General features: G+C 33.6%; 1 protein-coding gene across 5 annotated transcripts in view; it reads left to right on the forward strand.

Moving 5' to 3' along the window:
- Positions 1–1,328, forward strand: part of LOC140040717 (large ribosomal subunit protein mL45-like) — a 124,772-nt gene extending 123,444 nt beyond the window's left edge. For 3 of the 5 annotated variants that reach the window (XM_072086854.1, XM_072086858.1, XM_072086857.1), the window contains one exon: positions 863–1,325. In XM_072086854.1, the coding sequence (XP_071942955.1) occupies positions 863–1,072 (210 nt within the window). In that variant the 3' untranslated portion in view covers positions 1,073–1,325. Of the gene's footprint in view, positions 1–862 lie in introns of all 5 variants that reach the window. The other 2 variants (XM_072086855.1, XM_072086856.1) reach the window with 1 other exon arrangement.
- Positions 1,329–21,685: the final 20,357 nt, after the last annotated feature.

The following is a 21,685-nucleotide window of genomic DNA, read 5'->3' on the forward strand; positions in this document are numbered from 1 at the left end:
CCCAGCTTCTACCCAAAAATGCTTCTTGCATCATATTTCAGAGGAAATAGAACTTGTCTACATGGCCTGTGAAGCATGCATGTACAAAGGATAGGAAGAATAGGGCCTAGTGTTGAACGACCTTGTTATCTGAGATTAATTATACAACATAGTAGGCTGATGAGAGATTTATTAATGCCCATGGGCTGAAATAACCTGTAAATTTGGTGAACTTTTTGCCTCAATTTTCTTTTAGCCTAGGGCAAAAGTGAATTGCCACACATGTGTGGCCAGCGGTTGAAATGAAATTATGCTAGGTGGCAGAAAAAATTATGCCAGATTATGCCAGACACAAATACGGCCAAAATAGCACAAAAACAACGCATCTGAGGGCGGTGAACATGTATGTTTTATGTACCACAAAAGTCAGAAGCCAACAAAAATTATGCTAGATTTAGTACAAATTGTGCAATTTAAAAAAAAAATTATGCCAGATAATATGCTAAATCGTGGTAAATATGCTGTAAAATTGGGTTTTTCAAATTATACCAGATTATGCTAGATTTTCTAAAATTATGCCTAGCATAAATGGCAGATGCCAGATGCCAGATGGGTCAAACTTATGCCAGATAGCATAATTATCATGACTGCATAGTGAGAATAAGCTTTCATTTTCAACCCGTCCTAACAGACCCTAGTATACTTCAGGTCATTGGTTGCTGGCGTACATCAACTTACAGTGTACTTGTGTTTGCACAAATAGCCTAATATTATATTATTTCTTTTGATCTTCAATCAGAAAGATCATCTATAATTTATCAAAATGACAAATCAAAATCAAGTTTATTTCAAGATTTTAATAATTTTTATTTTTATTTTTCAGACACTTGCTATTTATGATCGTTTTGGAAGGTTGATGATTGGTAGTGAAAGAGTTTCAAAAGACATTCTTGAATACATAGTCTTTGAAAAACACTTAGTTAATATATATGGTAGTTGGCGTATCCATGGAAAAATAATCCCGAATTGGTTGGTAAATTCACATGAACCAATTTTGAGAACACTTCTTGCAAATGAGGAAGGAAGAGTTTAAATCGGTGCACACTATGTGAAATTATTTAATTATATATTACTGACTGAATTATAAGTGACATTTGTTTAAACTAAAAATAAATCAGTTACTACTAACTGCAGAGATTACTATGCATTATTAGTTTTTTAATTTTTGAAGTTTAAGGATACATCTTATCTTCTTAAATTAAATTATGTAAACATTGAACCTTTATGACATACCATCAAGTGTTTCCATTAAATTGAATTTCTAAACTGATGTTAAGAAAGGAAAATATTATTGGGTTTTCTGTCGTAAGATAAATATTAAAGCACATTATTAAAAATGCACTTGACGTAATTGAGGTTCTGTGGATTGCCCTGCTTGCGATAATCATGTGCACTTACTGCATTAAAAATGACAAACATAATACTATTGATGGTTGGCGTTAATGGTATGAGAGCTACACTCCTAGTTCATACAAATACTACAGATCATGCAGATTTTGGTGTATAAACGTCTTATTGGTTTAAAAAATGTCTTGAGACTGAAAACAAACATTTGAGCTTGAAGAATCATTTTCATGAACTCAATTTCATGAAAATAAATTATTTTTCAAATGTCAGAAATTTAATATTTTGAGCAAATGTTGATCTATTGAACCATTTTCTTAATCCATGCAACATATTAAACGCAGGGGCTGGGTACTGTCTGTCTGTTATATTTGCCGAAATACCCGCTATCTGATCGAGAAACATCATTTTTCTAGACGACCAAACACGTGTTGTATGTACAAACATATCCATCAACCAGTGTGAACTATTGCTAATCAATTAATTTCTGTTTATTTCGGAAATATCATCCATTTTAATAAACTTATAAACAGAAATAGAAAAATCATAAACTCTAAACTTTAGTACAGTATATAGAATGCTTTTCCATCTCCAATACATTTTGGAGTTATGGAGCATATGTTTGCAAACACAAGCAACAAGGATGTTACCACTATTCAACATACGTTGCATGTAACCATAGGTAGATTTTCGCATCTACTCATTAAAGGAAGGGACACCATGTTCAATAAACTTTGCACTGGCACTACTACTTTTAGAGACATGTATTGTCCCTTTGACTAATTCCAACAAAATTAAAAATAAAGATTTTGACAAAAATTAGTTGGAAAAAAAATCATTTAACTGAAATACAGACGTTTTTTTGTTAAAAAAATAACTTTGACTTCCAGCAGTCAAAGTTTTCGATCAAAACATATCTCATAATGCAACGCGCTTGTTTGGCTACTCTGTATGCATAATCATAAAACTTCCTCGCGATCTGTATGAAAACACCTTTTCAACCATGACGTTGTAAACAATCCTAATTAGCACCATGCATAATGCATACTCATGGTTTGAAATCTTTGTTTACTTTCGCTCGCGACGATTTTCTAGACAAATTAATTTACCTGTTAATTACGTAAACTGTTTGTTTTTGGTTCGAATTTTCGACTTTGGTATGGCCAATTTAAATATAGAATATTTTGACCATCATTTTTTGTGTTTCAAGGGACAATACATCTTTAAGTATACGGCGTAATTAAAACATGTGTAACAACAAGTTTGATTTATACACCTCTCATCGTGGACAAGTGCCATCACTGCGCTGACACACTTTTCAGCCGAGAGTGATAACACAGCAGTAACGTATTAATGATATTCCTTAGTTTTACTACGATGTACTGCTTTTATAATTATTAGTGTATTTTGGCTATTACTGCAATATTTTTGCTAAAATGATGATTGTCTTTATTATCATTGGAGATTTCTATAAAGGTTCTTAAAAGTGTCTTTCACACATGTTCAAGCTGGCAAATCATTCGTACATCAATGTTTCGTTTTCACGTGGCTATGCATAGAGTACATTAGTGATCTTCTAGAACACCATAAAACATATTTTTTCCCCAGTGTATTTGCTCACTACGATGCCGTGTGCGCACTGGATCCACCCCTGATGATTAGGCTTAATACAGAATTAACATACCAATTTAATGCAACATACGAATGTCATGTAATTTTTTTAATTTGTAATGTTTATCTTCAATTTAATTACTTAATTAGAAAATTGCTTTTTGGACAGTTTTACAGCAATTGACAAAAAATTAATCATTGATCATTACTCCCTTGTGTGCTATACATTATGAGCACCCACAGGCTATGAATTTGTTAATTATAGTCAAGGCAAATTTCAATTACTACGTTATATTAAAAGTGATAGCACAACAAGATTGTAATTGATTGCATCACTGCGTAATCTAATTAAATATTAGGTTAGCCCTCTTGAAACAATCTGTATTTTTGTGGTTAAAAAAATTGTCAATGTCGCGTCAATGTCGCGTCAATGTCGCTACAATACTTTACAGTAAAAAAAATGTTTTAAAAAAACTCAAGCTCTTAACTATTAAACAATACAGCAGATACAATATAAATCTGAACTGTACATGCATTGAGAACGATCACCATTAATGAATATCATAAAACTGTTAATTCTACGTCCTAGCTTGATTGAATGATTGACTAAATTAATTTAGCAAAAAAATAACAAAGTAACTATCTTTATTACAATAATTTCCTATTCGGAAGAAACAAGAATATTTGAAGATGTTGTTATCTATATATAAATTTATGTAAGGGAAAAATTTGGTAAATCGTGCCTTACTTCTAGAATTTTTACTTGATGGGTGTACGAACCAACTTTATATCCCTGGGATATAAAGTTGGTTCGTACTTTCGGTACTGATAACCACCTGATGTAACCCTGTTTACTAATTAAATTGAGTTTGATAATTAGTTTTTGACAATTAAAACGATTTGCCCCAAATTAAGGTGTTTTCCGATGTGGTATACACTGTCTAATGGAAGTCCATCTTGAAAAATACACACAATAATACGAGGATGCTTCGCATTTTCCTTTTTCCTCCTACGATAATTGTTTTTAATAGCTGAAAACCGGTTGAACAGCTCAAGTACAGCATCATAATGTTTAATAATTTCAGTTAACAGTTTCAACAAAGTATTAAATCGCAATGTTTTACTGTATTTAGTGGTATATTATTAGTAAAATATTAATATTTCGTTACTAAATGGATAAAGAATATATTTAAAAATTGTTCCTGTTGCCCATCCCTGAACCCTAATGTTACATACAAAACACATATTAAGTTTGTTTAAATCGACTCAAACAATTGGTGGAAGGAAATCGAAAAACAGAATGTTTTAAATTCACTAAATGGCCGCCATTTTGTTTTTCAAAATCATAACCAAAAAAAATACAGATTTTTGATGTTATTTTAGCTTTCGCATCACGTATGGAAGTGATATTGGTGGCAATGTATATGTCTTAAGGGTCAATTGGATTTCAATTACATCATTTTTTTAAGGTTATTTATGGGCACCATTTTTAAATGGCCACCATAAAGTACAGGTTTTGCTCATTTCTCCTACTGCTCCTATACACACTGTGATGAAGACAAGATTTTGAAAACTCTATCTGTTTATGTTTTGATGATTACAGAATCAAAATTCAGTATTCTAAAATACGGAAAGTGATAGATCATCTACTTATTCCATTTAGGATCAAACTTCATAGTTGAAGGATACTGCTCCACTGGCTTTAGCTGTTGCATTTTTGTTGTTGCATACACTACAGTGTGTGGTGCATACAATGTTAAATACAGTAATAGTTTTAAAATTCTCAATCAAACTGGCACAATAATTAGTATAACATTATGTACAATCCCTTTCATAATAGTCTCCGAGAGATCCCCACCTGATCTATCGCTATCACGATCCTCAGTACTGTATGTACTATCGATCATAGTCAATCACAAGATCGGGTTCCATACTGATTACGACCAAGGAGGTACACAAGAAGATACCAGAGATGTACTGTAACTATCATTCGCGTGAAGAAACCAACAAACAAGATATTGTAAAGAAGTTAGAAAAACCATTTTTGCACTTGATTGTTGTTGTTTAAACCTTTTATGATATATTCCTTCCATTTTTGATCAATTATAAATGTAAACTTTAATATCGTTGGTGTCAAACTCGTGCGCTAATTTTATACAAATTTGTGTAAAAATATGCCTCCTTTGAATCGATTATAGCTCTCCAGGATGGCTGGTGACCCCCTATTTTTTAAACTTATTATAAAAGCTAATGAGTTGTAGATATGAATTCATGTGATATTTAGATCATAAGTATGTTATGACATCATCATATGGCCATCTGAAATTAAAACATTGGATTTTTGTCTCTTTTGACACAGTTTGTCACATTCAATAGTGCATATCACGTAAACGATATCAATTTTCTTCCAATTGTCAATATGTTATTACTCAAACTCTTCAGACATATCAACTTTTTTTTTAATTTGAAAAGGTCATCATATTCAAACAGTTCAATAAACGTGAATGGTGTAAAATATACCATTTACAATGTCAATACCGTCAATCATTAATCTATAGGCATACACATTGTATTACAGTATTATCACTAGATGATATACAATAATGTTCCAAACAGCACCCTGTATATTCTACAACATCAATACACACTAGATTGACAATTACTATGCCATCTTATGACATGAAGTCAAGTTACAGTATACATTATTTTTAAAGAATACACTGTATCAACTAGATTTTAACTATGGACATCATACGTTAGAATATTGTGCACAAAAATGATTATGCCACAGTATAAATTATATATTGTGTACATACATACAGTGTAGCATAGGTGAAAATATGGGACCCGCCTTTAATTCAAATTTTTACCACCACGATGACGTCATCAAAATAAAAGACGAAGATACCAAATTTTTAAGAAGGAAATTGTCTGAGCAACAACATATTAACGTGTTGAAGAAATTTGGATACGCAGAATATAGATGTGCACTGTTTTACATGTGATGAACTATGAAAAATAAAATATGAATATACTACTTTTATAATTCAACTGGCCATCCGATTGGCATAATGTTTACATGAATTTGTATCTACAGTTCAACAGCTTCCTTTTATTCTGACAAGCTATAACATATTAACATTTACTGTAAAGATAATAATTAAGCTATAGACAATATTAAACACTGGGGGAAAATGGAATACGAATAAGCGAGATGCGTTCTATTAAATGCGATGAGCTATGTGAAAGAGACAAAAATCCATTTTTTTTTAATCGAGTGGCCATATGATGACGTCAGACAACTTGTCAAGCAACAAAGTTACATGAAATCATATCTACAACTCATTAGCTTTCAAAATAAGTTGAAAAATTGTGGGTCAACAATCTTTCTGAAGCGCTATATATCTACACTGTAAAAACGGCGTTTAGATTCTAAACGCATAGCTTGTACCCACTTTTTCCACACGTTTAGCTTTTCTATGTGTTTAGATTCTAGACGCATAGCTTGTACCCACTTTTTCCACACGTTTAGCTCGATACATGTTTAGCTTTTCTATGCGTTTAGATTATAAATGCATAGCTTGTACCCACGTTTCCACATGTTTAGCTTTACACATGTTTAGTTTTTCCACGTATTTTTACATATAAACAAGAAATATTTCTTACAAAAAACGCCGCGTAACTTTTTGACTGGACAGTTGTAAGAACAGTCTTCATTAATCTAATATAATAGGTCGGCCAATCAAAACGCAAGTGAACAGTTGGGACTTTACTAATTGTGATTTATGTCATTGGCCTGTCAGCACAGTCGTTTCTTTCTAGAATTAAACGCACAAACTTGTATTGGGAATAATGTATGTGGTTATTACTATCGCATTTAGGTATTGATAATAATAATAATATGGCTTTTGAATATATAATTACTGTCTGTAGAATAACATTTATACATTTTCGGTTCGCGATGAAAAGTTATATGAATGGATTTGTAATAGGTATTTATAATAATAGTATATGGGATTGCTAAGCTATCACCAAATCGCGTTATAACATTATTTCTCAGGGTTTTTTGCACCATTGATCAATACCAAACGCGTATCGGTATTATAGTTTTTAATGAATCATTACATTAATAAAAATACCCAATTAAATCAATCGCGTCAGTCCAATTCCGACTTATGTTTCGATCACATAGTTCTCTGTCTACACTGTCCCAACTAGTTTAACAAAAAAAAGTGTGATGTGCCCAAATATGGTAGTGATATGCCCGAATATCGTAGTGATATGACATCGTCATGTCTATATAATATGGGCACATCATATTTAGTTTGATAGTATAGACAGAGCTTAAGGATTATATTTAAAAAATGTTTTCTTACATTTTGAACGGAAGTATTTATTTGTTTATAAGCCCAATTTTCCAGTCTTAATTTTACATTTTGAAAAAAAGTATTTATTTGTTTATAAGCCCAATTTTCCAGTCTTAATTTTACATTTTGAAAAAAAAAGTATTTTATTTGTTGATAAGCCCAATTGTGCAGTCTTATTTTACATTTTGAACGAAAGTATTTATTTGTTGATAAGCCCAATTTTGCATTCTTATTTTACATTTTAAATGAAAGTATTTATTTGTTGATAAGCCGAATTTTTCAGTTTAATAATAATGACCCCTTCCACAGTGCTTATACCATATACATTTTACATGATATTGACCGTGGGTTCTTTACGCCTCTGATGCATTTGTTTTTATTGTACCTTTTTAATAAATTATTATATGTTTAGGCCTAATCACACCCAATTTAATGAAACGGTCAGATTCCGATTTCAATTGAACGAAAGTAGTACTGTATTTATTATTCATTGATAAGCCAAGGGTCCCATGGCGTTAGCTGATATCTTGAGCATTTGACTCTTGTGTGAAACTGTAACACAAATCATTCTTCAAAATCTAAAGAAAGAACCTCACACGTCTTTTTTGTGAGTGATACACTATGGATATGCCCACGGAAATAATATTATATGTGGACATTGCAAACAATCATAGGCCTACAGTAACAAACATAGAATGGCTAATAAGCATAACATTCAGACTTGCTTGTTTTCTAGTGGATTTTTATTTACTTTAGCATGTAGAATAAAACTATTAACAGTGGCTATATTAATAATTATACTGATTATCCTTGATGTTATCGCGTCTAATAATAAAATATTTTGTTGTTGATAAGCCCAATTTTTCAGCCTTGATTTTACATTTTGAACGAAAGTATTTATTAGTTGATAAGCCCAATTTTGCAGTCTTAATAATGACCCTTCCACAGTGCATTTTACATGATATTGACCGAGGGTTTTTACGCCTCTATAGCCACTGATCAATACCATAATTAATGTACTTTTTTAAATGAATATTGAAATGTTTCAACATACCCAATTAAAAAAAACGGTCCGTTTTCGAGTTCAATCTTTTGATTAGAGAGGTTGGAGTTTCATTTTGAACGAAAGTATTTATTTGATTGATAAGCCAAATTTCTAGTCCTAATGATTTGAGATTCAACGGGTTTTGCTTTCAATTGTATAATAATATAATTATATATATATATATATATATATAAATCAAAGAGCTGCATAGGCAGGATATAGAAAAAAATCAAGATCAAATAAGTTAAAACTGCCTCAATATAGATTTATTACTATTTCTGGTGTTAAAGTATGTAATGGTTCTGAGACATCTCGTAGAATTATAGAAGAAAGAATAATTGTAAAGCTTGGCACTCTTGCCCCTACCGGCATAAATGTACAATTTAGATCCTTTAAACATTAATTTTGCCAGAGACATTCACATATTAACAATTATTTACACTTGAAGCTTTTGTCTTTGTTTTAAATTTCCTGCTTTATAAGCAACCATTCCTGCTTTGTACACCATAGCTTTTGGAGGCGTGCCTTTATAACTATGCCTTTTGTTTGTTAACATCTTTGATTGGTTGATTTGTTTTATTATGTAATTTTGTGACTTATATATGTTATCCTTTGTTACAATTCTTTTCACCTGATGATGGGCTATGCCCGAAACATGTCGTTAAAATAAATATATATATATATATATATATATATATATATATATATATATATATATATATATATATATAATGCACATTATATATACATATATATATATATATATATATATATATATATATATATATATATATAGATATATATATATATATATATATATATATATATATATATATATATATATATAGATATATATATAGATATATAGATATATATATATATATATATATATATATATATATATATATATAAATATAATATTAAGTATAATTATGAATTCACCAACACTTTCAGGCCCGGGCCCGAGTTTGTGTAGACCAGACTTCCATGCACAGCCACATGTTAAGTAATATGAATCTCTTTATGATTTTAATATGGTTCGAAATGATATTACACAACAACAATTAGACAGCAACTGTGCAAGAGTCCAACTAATAAAATCGGAATGATCAATTAATTGAACATTTACAGCATAAGGCCCATACACTAGGACAATAACGATCGACGATAAATACTAAATAGACAAATGTGCATTTTTAATACATAAACCAAAAGAAATATAAACAATTCCTTTGATGAAAATTATATTTTCACACGTCCAATCAAATGACGTCATGATTAGTAAGACCAATAATATCGTGACAATACAGCGATTTTATTGTTTTTATTTATCATGACGTCATTTGATTGGAATTTGAAAAACATTATTTTTATCAAAGACAGCATAAATGATTATCCTATAGGTCTAGAACGAAAACCTTTCTAATTTCTTTTGGTTTATGTAAAAGAAATGCATGCTTATATATTATCGTCCGTCGTTATCGTCATAGTGTAATTGGGCCTTTATACAAAAAAATAAATAAATTGATTACGAAGTTACATGCCATTTTCACCTATCACCAAAAAACTAACCTTTTCAACACTAATTAATTGTTACGAAGCCAATTGATATTATATATTTCATTAAAACTGAACTTTACGGTAAATGAAGAGTAAGTATCAGTTAATATGAATAATATAACTAGTAGGTCTATGAACTTGCGTCCAGACACAGAACTGTAACATTACTATCATAAATGTTGAAACCACTTATAAAACCTTTTTTTATAGAAAATATAATTGTGCTAGGAGAAGGCAAATAAACAAATAGATAATGTACAAACCTTTTTCTGGATTAATTAATGGAGCAGGCGTTCCTAATAATCTGCTGCTGCTACCTATATATATAGGTTGCTCTATTCACAGAAAAAAAATTTCATTCATGAACGTTTTTTTTTTGGTTGTTTTTTCAAAATCGATTAGGTTTAAAAAATGCGTTGGAGTTGTATGAATGATCTTTCATAAGTGTACATTTTGTAAAAACGTAAATTTAAAAAATCAGTGATATGGCTCGATATTTATTTATTTTTTTGCAATATGGATGGAGCAACCTATATTGAACATTTATACCAAGTATCAAATGCGTACCCATCAGGCATCATGGATGGGCTAGAATACTACTTACAGGTTAGGTTAGCCTAGCTGGGCTAACCTACCTCACCTCTCTCGAAAATGCGACCGAAATTACTGAAGCCCAGGCCTAACTAAAGCAACCAACCAACCAGGCCTACTTAATTTAAAATTAACTCTATATAGGCCTAGGCTAGCTAGCCCTAGATAGATTAATTAGTGATCCGTAGTAGTGGGCTAACACCTTTGGCTCTACGGATGCTAGTCAAGTCGCCCCATCGCAAAGTCGCCCCAAAACGTTAAAAAATAGTTTACAAGTGCGTAAAATGTCGCAATGATACACAAAATAACACGGAACGTGTAGGCCTAGGCATAAAAGGGGGAAGCCCCGCCATGTAGGCCCTAGTCTCACTCTCAGGTCACACGATCGGCACGCACCCCCATCATCAGAGACGAAGCCCCCGACTAATCATTCCGCGGTCGCACTCTAACGTGCTAGCTTAATTAGGTAATTACCAGCACAGGCCCGTATGCAGCATTTATAATGGGGGGAGTGCGAGCAAGAATGGCTGGGGGCCAGGGGGGCCGCCAAGGGCCCCCGGGGGCCGCCAAGGGCCCCCGGTCAGGGGCGTTATTTGACGTTCTAAAGACTGATGTAAGACTCTCTGTTGTGGCTTGGGCTAGTTGAACGATGGACACCAGAACTTAACGCTTTCATGATGAGACCAACTCAGCAGGGGTGGCGCCAGGATCTTCCCGACGCGGGGGCTACATTCCCCGACGAGGGGGGGCTATGCGAGCGAAGCGCGAGCATCATCACTAGGCTGAGGGCCAGGGGCCGCCAAGGGCCCCCGAAGCCGGGTGTGTAGAAAGCGACGACCTCGAATTGGACGACCCCAACGACCCGGGCGACCTCGAATTGAACGACCTCGAATTGAACGACCCATAACACGAAACCGACGACCCCTATCCTAGCCTAGCCTAGGCCTAAGTGTGGTATAACATCCCAAAGCCGAACATAGCCAAAGATCTTTAAACTATACCTTATTATATAATACTCGCAAGCAAGCAATTGATTGAAAAAATACAGAAATATCGCCATTTGATACTGACACGAACAAACGAAAAGATATGGAACGCCAAGAGTGCATCATTAAAACTGCATTCGACATATTAAAAATAAATTTAAAAGAAATAAATATTATACAATACATGGTTAAACCATGGACGTATAATTACATCTCGTCTTCTTATAACGAACACTATAGGCCTACCAAGCAGCGTAACATGTGCATGGGGGGGATATGACCGGTTGGGCCGCCGACAACAAGTTGAGCCGCCGGTAATTTCTATGAAACGGCCAGTGCGTCTTTTACGACATTTCGCGTAGTGATAGAGTGGTGTCCTAGTAGGCCCTACTAGTGGAGTCTGTTAGGGATATTTTGGTTCACTTTTTTCCAAAAGCATCAAATTTGGTATACAGGTTGCCCACCCTATACAAATTAAATTTTTGATGGGCGCCAAGCAAAATGACCCCTTGGGTCACCTAATTTGCATAATTTTAAATGGCGGACACTTTCGCTTAAACAGTCTATATCTCTGAAACTACTGGTCATAGAGAGTTGATTTTTAGCTCAAAATGTTCAGAACATAAACATTCCTATTTACTCTAATGAAGTATTTTGGAAAAAAATGACCGGAAGTACCAGTTTTAACCTTTGACCCATATTTTAAGGCATTGCCATATCTCAGTAAATACGGTAGTTGTCACAGACAGTTTATTTAAGTGTCAAATTGTTCAGAATATATATGTTACTATCTAGTTTAATGAAACATTTTATCCAAAAATGACCGGAAGTACTCAGTTTTGCCTTTGACCGTTACGGTGTAATTACCAACCTTTTTATGGTTAATATATTTTGATATCCATAAAATTACTTGTCATAGAGAGTTAATGTTGGTTTCAAAATGTTCAGAACATAAACATTTCTATTTACTATAATAAAGTTTTTTTTCTAAAATAATGACCAGAAATACCATATTTGACCTTTGACCTGTTTTTTCAGGCAAATTGCTATATCTCATTATTGGGTTGGCGTGGAAAGTTCATTTTGGTGTCAGATTGTTCAGAATATATATGTTACTATTATGTTTAATAGAAGATTTTTCCAAAAAATGTCAGGAAGTACAGTTGACCTGTTACATACATAAAATTATAAATTTGTTCAAGTTAACTGTATATTTATATTATTTTGCAATCCACTTTTGAGCACTTGTCGAAGATGGCTACTTGCATGTACAATTGAACGAAGTATACTGAATGAAGTTGAATATATTTGTAGTGAGTCTAGAGTAACGCAAATGAGAGAAAATTGTATAGACAAAAAATACCCAATCTCATTCTCATCTAATCGAGTACTTAAATGAAGTCTTCTACACATTTAGCAATAATGTTTACTGATGAAATCTATTCAAGTTTTGTTTTGGAAAGTTAGTGTTTCCATCACTTGTGTTTGTTTGGTTGTTACATTCAGGGTAATTGTCCTATATTGCATTTCTTCGCTGAGTATCTTTCTTTAAAGGGCCTTCAAACTGGGGTATAACCTACTAATTAAAAGGATGGACATTTTCGGGATGCACAATATAAAAACTAGACTACTGTTGCCATCACGAACCACAACTGAAAAATATATTTTTTCCACCAGACCTAAAGTAATCCTTGGTCCGCCAAACTTGGCAGAATTCTCGAATTTTAATTTTAAAAAATTTGGCCATCATCTGGACACGATTTGGGTATTACAGTTTTGTTACTTATGACATTACGCCTTAGTATCATCTTTTTCATTATTGCCTTTTTACTTGATTTTTGGTTGATTAGTAAATGTTAAATTGTTGTTATATTGGAATTGGTAACAACTCTTGGCTTGTGTAACATAATGTATTGATGAGCTGTTTTAACCTCATGAACAGATTTACTTTTATTACTTTCATTTCTTTTATGTACATTTTCAAAGTATTGAATGATGTGTCCTTTCTCATATCGAGTATTTGGAAAATAATGGCTTATTCAAACTTCTTTAGCAATCCTTGAACAGTCTGGTTGGTTCAGTCACCAAGCACATGTATGGTAATTGTAATATTTTCATTGTTCTCGTAAAGACGAAATTCCCCATCATGTTCTGAGCTTGAGTATGATATTGTTTCTTAGAAATGAGGCTAAACCTTTTTGTTGATTTTTGCATAACATTTCCATTCATAAAATTTGAATTGTTCACATAGTCAAGGACATGCAATACAGAGTTCATTTTAAGTTTGAAAAAAGGGCAATATATGAAAAAGAGGATACTAGAGCGTAACATGTCATTAGTAACAAAACTGTTCCTATTCATCCAATCTCTTCTAGATGATTACTGTATATGGTCGATTTCTTTTTTTTTTTAATTTGAAAATCTTTGAGAACCACCAAGCTGGACGGTCCTTGGATGACTTGGGTCTGGCGGACAGAAATCCTCGGTGTCTTTTCCCCATTCAGTGGTTGTTCGTGTTATGGCAACAAAGAGAAATGTAGCAACATGAAATTGTTATGCAACAGCAAACACAAGTGACGGAAACACTAACTTTCCAAAACAAAACTTTTACTGGATTTCATCAGTAGGCCTACACATTATTGCTAAATATGTGGAAGACTTCATTTAAGTACTCGATTAGATGAGATTGGGTATTTTTTGTATATAAAATTTTCTCATTTCTCATTTACATTACTCTAGACTCACTACAAATAGGACAATCTATTCAACTTTGTTCAGTATACTTTGTTCAATTGCACATGCAAGCAGCCATCTTCGACAAGTGCTCAAAAGTGGGTTGCAAAATAATATCATAAATATAGAGTTAACTATACAATTAACTGAACAAATTTATAAATTTTATGTATTTAACAAGTCAATAACTATACTTCCTGACATTTTTTTGAAAAGTCTTCTATTAAGCAGAATAGAAACATATATATTCTGAACAATCTGATACCAAAATGAACTTTCCACTCCAACCCAATAATGAGATATGGCAATTTGCCTGAAAAAACAGGTCAAAGGTCAAATATGGTATTTCTGGTCATTATTTGAGAAAAAACTTTATTATAGTAAATAGAAATGTTTATGTTCTGAACATTTTGACACCAACATTAACTCTCTATGACAAGTAGTTTTATGGATATCAAAATATATTAACCGTAACAAGGCTGGTAATTACATCGTAACGGTCAAAGCCAAAACTGAGTACTTCCGGTCATTTTTGGATAAAATGTTTCATTAAATTAAATAGTAACATATATATTCTGAACAATTTGACACTTAAATAAACTGTCTGTGACAACTATTTACTGAGATATGGCAATGCCTTAAAATATGGGTCAAAGGTTAAAACTGGTACTTTCGGTCATTCTTTTCAAAAAAACTTCATTAGAGTAAATAGGAATGTTTATGTTCTGAACATTTTGGGCTAAAAATTAACTCTCTATGACCAGTATTTTTAGAGATATAGACTGTTTAAGCGAAAATGTCCGCCATTTTAAATTATGCAAATTAGGTGACCCAAGGGGTCATTTTGCTTGGCGCCCATCAAAAATTGAATTTGTATAGGGTGGGCAACCTGTATACCAAATTTGGTGCTTTTGGAAGAAACTGAACCAAACACCCTTATTTCAGCCCTAACAGACTCCACTATACATAAGTTCATGGTCTTTAGGTTTATTGTGTCATGAAAATAAATAATAATTACATACTACAATTTTGTTGGTTTGAAACAGCAAAGGAAAGTAGTCATATTTAATAATTTAATTGTTTTTAATCTTTCAAGGTAAAAATGCAGTGCACTCCATAATATTTTTCTCGGTGTATGCCTACCACGTAAAATCACGTTGTCTCTCAGGACTAATAGAGTATTGATATTCTTCGAATGAGGTTAAATAATTATTATTTTTTATTTACTATCTTTTAATATCATATTTTATTGAATTTTACAATGTTAATACACAAAATATTTTTCTAAAAAACGGTGATTTTATGCAATTATTTTATTTCAACTGCCGCCTGAGAGGGCAACATGTTTACGTCATTTTTGGCTAAAAACGATCATTTTCGGTCATGTTTTAGGCCTTATATTTTGGAATCTACAAGTCAGATATTCATAATTATTTCTCTTTAATTATAATATTTAATAATATATACTAAAAACCGTGATATATAAACTTTGGAATATACATCGTTATATCTAATAATTAATATAAATAGAACTTCTATTAAATAGAAACGAGCACCGGCGAAAGTAAGCATTTGGCGTTTCATAGAAAATAACGTTTTTCTGGCGGCGCCTCAACTTGTCGGCGGCTCAACTTGGCCTAATCCTGCATGGGGGAGGGCCATAAGAAAGCTTTACATTTCACACATGCATTGTATACGGTCAAACCATGGAGGTATAAAAATATTTTTATACCTCCATGGTCAAACCATGATGGAGCCGGTCAAACCATGGAGTACTACCTCCATGGTCAAACCTTACCTGCCGCTGAAAAAGGGGCCTGGTTTGCCATGTTTATGATATTTCGTGTGCTAATCGAGTCGAATGCAGTTTTAATGATGCACTCTTGGCGTTCCATATCTGTTCGTTTGTTCGTGTCGACACATTCAGTATCAAATGGCGATATTTCTGTATTTTTTCAATAAATTGCTTGCTTGCGAGTATTATATAAGGTATGGTTTAAAGATCTTTGGTTATGTTCGGCTTCGGGATGTTATACCATACTTAGGCCTAGGCTAGGCTAGGCTATTATAGGGGTCGTCGGTTTCGTGTTATGGGTCGTCCAATTCTAGGTCGTCCAATTCGAGGTCGCCCGGGTCGTTGGGGTCGTCCAATTCGAGGTCGTCGCTTACTACACACCCCCCCCCCCCGAAGCCCCCGGAAGCAACGCGTTCTAGCGTCATTTGAGGTCTTTTTAATCAGATTTAAGGTAGCCATTTTTTCCATTTTTTATAATGCATAAATAAAATACTGCGTGCAAAAAAACGATGCGCGATGACGGTTTCAATCCATATTTTTCAATTTAAAAAATAAAAGTTCAAAGAAAATTTTGAAAAATAGAGTTGGAGGTCCCGGAAATTGGACTTATTATACTTCAAAACATGAAAAAAAATATATAAGTTCCTATCATGGGTTGTGACTGAGCTAAGAAATGTTTGAAAAATAGAGATGTTAGGTCCCGGAAAATGTACTTCCTTTTCTTCGAAATATGACCAGCTTTATTGTTGGGGCTGAGCTAAGAAAATGTTTAAAACTAGAGCTGCAGGTCTTCAAAAAACTGCATTTTATACTTTGGAAACATCAGGCCTAGAGGCTTAAAAAACGCAAGCGTAGACCTTTTTCAGTCGGGGAAAAAAGTTTATTCCTCCAAGGTGTATGCATGCGTACCATCTGGACTTCCGAGTGGTGAGAAATTCATGACATACAGGATATTGAAAATGTAATAACTATAGCTATAATGTTGGCTAAGCGAAAATGGCATGTTTTTTTGTTTAGTAATGGATGAAAAATTTATTTTAGGTGCCCCACGGTACAGAAGGTTACTTGTAAATTAAAAAATTGGTGAACAAACGAACAATTAACATAATTCGTTTTTGCTGTAGTGTAGCGTACGTCGATGCAGTACACGACGTAACCGTCGGTAAACTTCGCCTGGAAAATAACACATTACACATTTTGGTCCCTGGATGAAACTTGATATCACGCGTCTCGACCCAACGTTGAACGATTCGTACAAAGGGATACCGTCAGACAAGTGCGTACCTAGCTATTGTTTAGTAGTAAGTTAGATCGCTGGCAATAATGAATGCATATAAAGTGCATAATATCACTCTGACGTACTCTCACGGTCAATGAAACGTCGCGGTTTTCTAGGCGCTGAAGCTAGCTACGAAGTGAACGCGAACGCTTTTTACTGTATATTATATTCCCCGACAAAAAGTACACGTGTTCCCTGACGTTAAGTTTTTGTCTGTATTTCTCCAGCAAACAATTTACCGCGTACCGCGTACATGAAGCGCTAAGCTATTGCTTGTCGTCACATGATCGACTGCGCATGTTTTACATCGAGTTTGTAGTCAGTTCAGATTCCGTAATTTAATTACCGGTATTTTTTCATTTTATATTAGCATATTTTTGTTTGTATACCATTGATAATGTAAATTTTGTATATATATAATGATATTGTCTTTAGTTAAACAAGACAAGAAAAAATACCAACCGAGGAAATAGTGGACCTTTTGGGACTTGGGGGGGGGGGGGTGCGTCTGCACCCAACGCACCCCCCCCCCCCTGGATACGGGCCTGCCAGCAGAGGGAAACCCCCGTAATTACTCCGCCGTTACAACGCACCATCTGAAGATGGGGAAACCCCGGCGGAGTTTTACGATGATATCAGTCGCGTTCGAAATCGGTTGCCTTTAATTTTGGTCGCGATAAAATGATGTTATACGATCTAGATCATTTTTACTTTGGTGAATATTTATTATTATTATTAGGCCTATATTAATAATATGTAAACATAGTTTAAGATTATAGTATTATCCAGCATAATGTCATTTAACAGTACATAATTATTAAAATGTGAAATATTTTATAGGAAACGTAGGCTACGTCTGTGTCTTTTATTTTATATGCAACAAATTACGTGAAACAATTTATTTATAAACATTCAGTTTACTATTATTATATACATATAACAATGAACATTGATTTTAAGCCGGGAAAGGCAATCCCATCATTATATCCATTATAAAATTGCATCATATCACCACTATGTGTCGTAAATGATGACGTGCGTGTGTGTATTCGTCGTACGTCCGTCGTGTACGTATTATTCCGTGCCTCTTCAGTGTCTTGTTTAATTTAAAATTAAATAAACACCCGATATGAGGATATTTATTAGGCATGATAATTAGAATGTTCTATAACCAAAAGGGTTGAAAAGAATTTCTTCAGTAAAATTATCATTGTGCTGTTGAATAAAAGGCGACTCGGCCGCCATCTGAAACATTCTCTGAAACCAATCGGAGCTGCGCCTTCTGGTATCTGTTTCCTCACAGCTGCTACGTCTTTCTGTTGACCGTCGGGGATTTCCCTTTTTAAAAAACACGCACACGATACTGTACGATGGTTTTTCCATGGTCAAAATGTAGCATTTTAATTTTACTAAAATACCTGCATGTAAAACAATCATATCGGCGATGAAATCCTTTTTTTTTATTTCTTCATTTTGAAAAGTCATTATAAAATTAAGACACATAACTTGAACTACTGTAAATCTATACGAAGGCCTACTACTAGTACTACACATTTATACATTTATTATATTATCCTAAAAAATTAGCTGGTATCCACGCGTAGGTTGAAGAAAGATTCGTAATTGTGGCTCTGGTAACTAATTTTAAAATCATATTAAATTAACATTTTCGAAACTATAAATCAGGGATAATCTTTTTAGGGACTATTTTTTTTAATGATTTTTAAAAAGCACATCACTCCATTAAAACCTGTAAAATAAAAATTAAAACACAAATTATGTATATAATAGGATAAACATTATAATGTATACGACATTTAGCGCGACCAAAGTAACAACGCAATCGATATCAAACGTACCCAATATGATTAAAACCGTGGGCGACTTTGCAATGGGGCGACTTTGCGTTGGGGCGACTTTGCGATGGGGCGAATTTGCGTTGGGGCGACTTTGTAATGGGGCGACTTTGCGATGGGGCGACTGTGCCGGGGCGACTTTGTTTTGGGGCGACTTTGCGATGAGGCGACTTTGTATTGGGCGACTTTGTATTGGGCGACTTTGTATGGGGCGACTTTGCGATGGGGCGACTTGACTGGATCCCGGCTCTACTACGAGGCCTTTTTATGCTCATAGGATAGCTTTTTTTGCGGCGTACCTAATATAGGCCTATGCCTAAGCCAACTTCCAACCCACCCCATCATACCACCCAAATAATTGGTTGATTTCACGCTAGTAGGCCTAGCCTAGCTACGATATTCATTATGCCCTGCTAAAAAGGTAGATGCCATAACCTGCTACTATTCTGGTTGCCGAGTGGATTTTATATTGAATATAGTCTATAACGTTACAAATTGTCTCCAGATAGGAACCTAATGACAGCGATATCGTGTATTAAAAGTACTTAATACAGTCAGATAGGTCTCTGGTAGACTGTCGACAGCCTTCCAGCTACAGAATCGGGTGGAATGAGTTTGGTTGGTATATTAAGTGATCGAAGAAGCAGTTGTTTCGATATAGTGGAATAAAAAGAATGTGAAAGAAGTAGATCAAGATAGTTTCCAGTGCTGTGATAATTATGATATTTAATTAGATCAATATTTATATCCTCCATAATGTGACACTTTTTATTTTCAGAATCAATTCTACTTAGAACGCTGTCTAGTGATTAGAAAAAAGGTCAATACAACTTCCAGGTGGACGGTGTATTATACCGACAACAGTAGATTTTTTGTTATGCCATGTCTGATTTTAACATTCATATCATTATGAACAAATACCACCAAATCTAGTTGACCTATTTTTAGAGAAAAAAGTATAGTTGTGTAAGGAGGGAGTTGGCGACCTACTACTGAAAAAAATCAATGCTTACAAAAGACGTTTAAGTGGGTCTACTTTAGTTTTAACACTTCTAATGTCCAGATGACAAAGGGAAAAGTTAGTATTGGAATCATTTTTTAATTAAACTGGTCACAATCATAATGTGAGCAGTTTAATATCAAAAGTTTAATTGATCGTTTAATTAAATCTGTTGACTGCTCATCAAAATTATCAAGGTTATGAGTGAACAGGATAAAGTTAGGTAGATTTGAAATTACACTAGCAATCATTGAGCTAATACAGTTGAACAATTAATATTATATATAATGTACATGACGCAAAAAAAAAAATAAAAATAAAAAATAAATAAATATAAATAATTAATAAAAATATGATTAAGAAAATTATATGCAAGTTCATTACAAGGTAAGTCTTATAAATAAATAGTCCATTTCTTTGCTTCTTTGCTCCGCTAAATAATCAGGTCCATGATGGTCCAATATAACACAAGGTACACGTCTACTAGACCTTCTAAAAGTTGAATATACGATTATATAGGCCTACGTGACAATGTGCGATAAATACTTGAAGAGTTATTCAAATTGCATTCTGATTGAGTCATTAGGACTACTCACGATAAGGCATTCCATATATATACAATGTGCCGTTACGAAAAGACGGGTGCGTGCCTGCTTGATATGCCTTCGACATTACATCCTTTAGTTGATGTTTTTTTCACATCAGATATGGGTAGGTCTTCCATGACATAAAAGCTTTTTTTCTTTATATTTTTAGCCTTCGATAGGATAAAGAACCTTTGCGGTCTACCTGTTCTGTATGTATTTTCAATGGTAACGCCTGCCAAGTCAAGTTCCTTATCCATTAAATTTGATATTTCATCTATCAGATTGTTTTCCTTCCTTTTCTGGGATGCCTCCAAATCTTAGATTGAAACTCCTAGTACTGTATATCTTTCCATTTTGAGTAATTCCTTTTCCAAAACGCTGATTCTGTCACCCGTTTCTTTCAGTTCCGATTCAATTGAAGTGACGCTAGCCTCCAGTCCAGTCACTTCCGTTTTTATTTAAGTTGTATTTTCCATTGATTTTCCATAGCAGATTGTTTATTTTCTATTTCTTCCATTCTGTTAATCAATACCTGTTGATTATCTTTTATTGATTTATTTCCATTGTCAATTTTTGAGTTAATATCAGCTGCAAATTTCGGTTTAGCTTTTATAAAATTTGCACAGAAAACAGATTTATATGCTATTATGATCTGAATATCAAGAACATTGTTGTCAGTGTGCTTTCCATTTTTTGTCCAAAATGAAAATTGTCTGAGCAACAACAAATTAATTATTTTTTAGATACGCGAGGCTAGGCACAAAAAATGACAGAAAAAAAGAACTGACATGAACTCGTCACTTTGAGTTAGTTGGAATATTGCATATAGAAAAAGATTATACCATTATGACCTTAGCTGAAGAATACGATATGTTGTTAGTGCTGAATTCTG

Source organism: Antedon mediterranea, chromosome 2 (genome assembly GCF_964355755.1).
Source record: "Antedon mediterranea chromosome 2, ecAntMedi1.1, whole genome shotgun sequence".
Taxonomy (NCBI): domain Eukaryota; kingdom Metazoa; phylum Echinodermata; class Crinoidea; order Comatulida; family Antedonidae; genus Antedon; species Antedon mediterranea.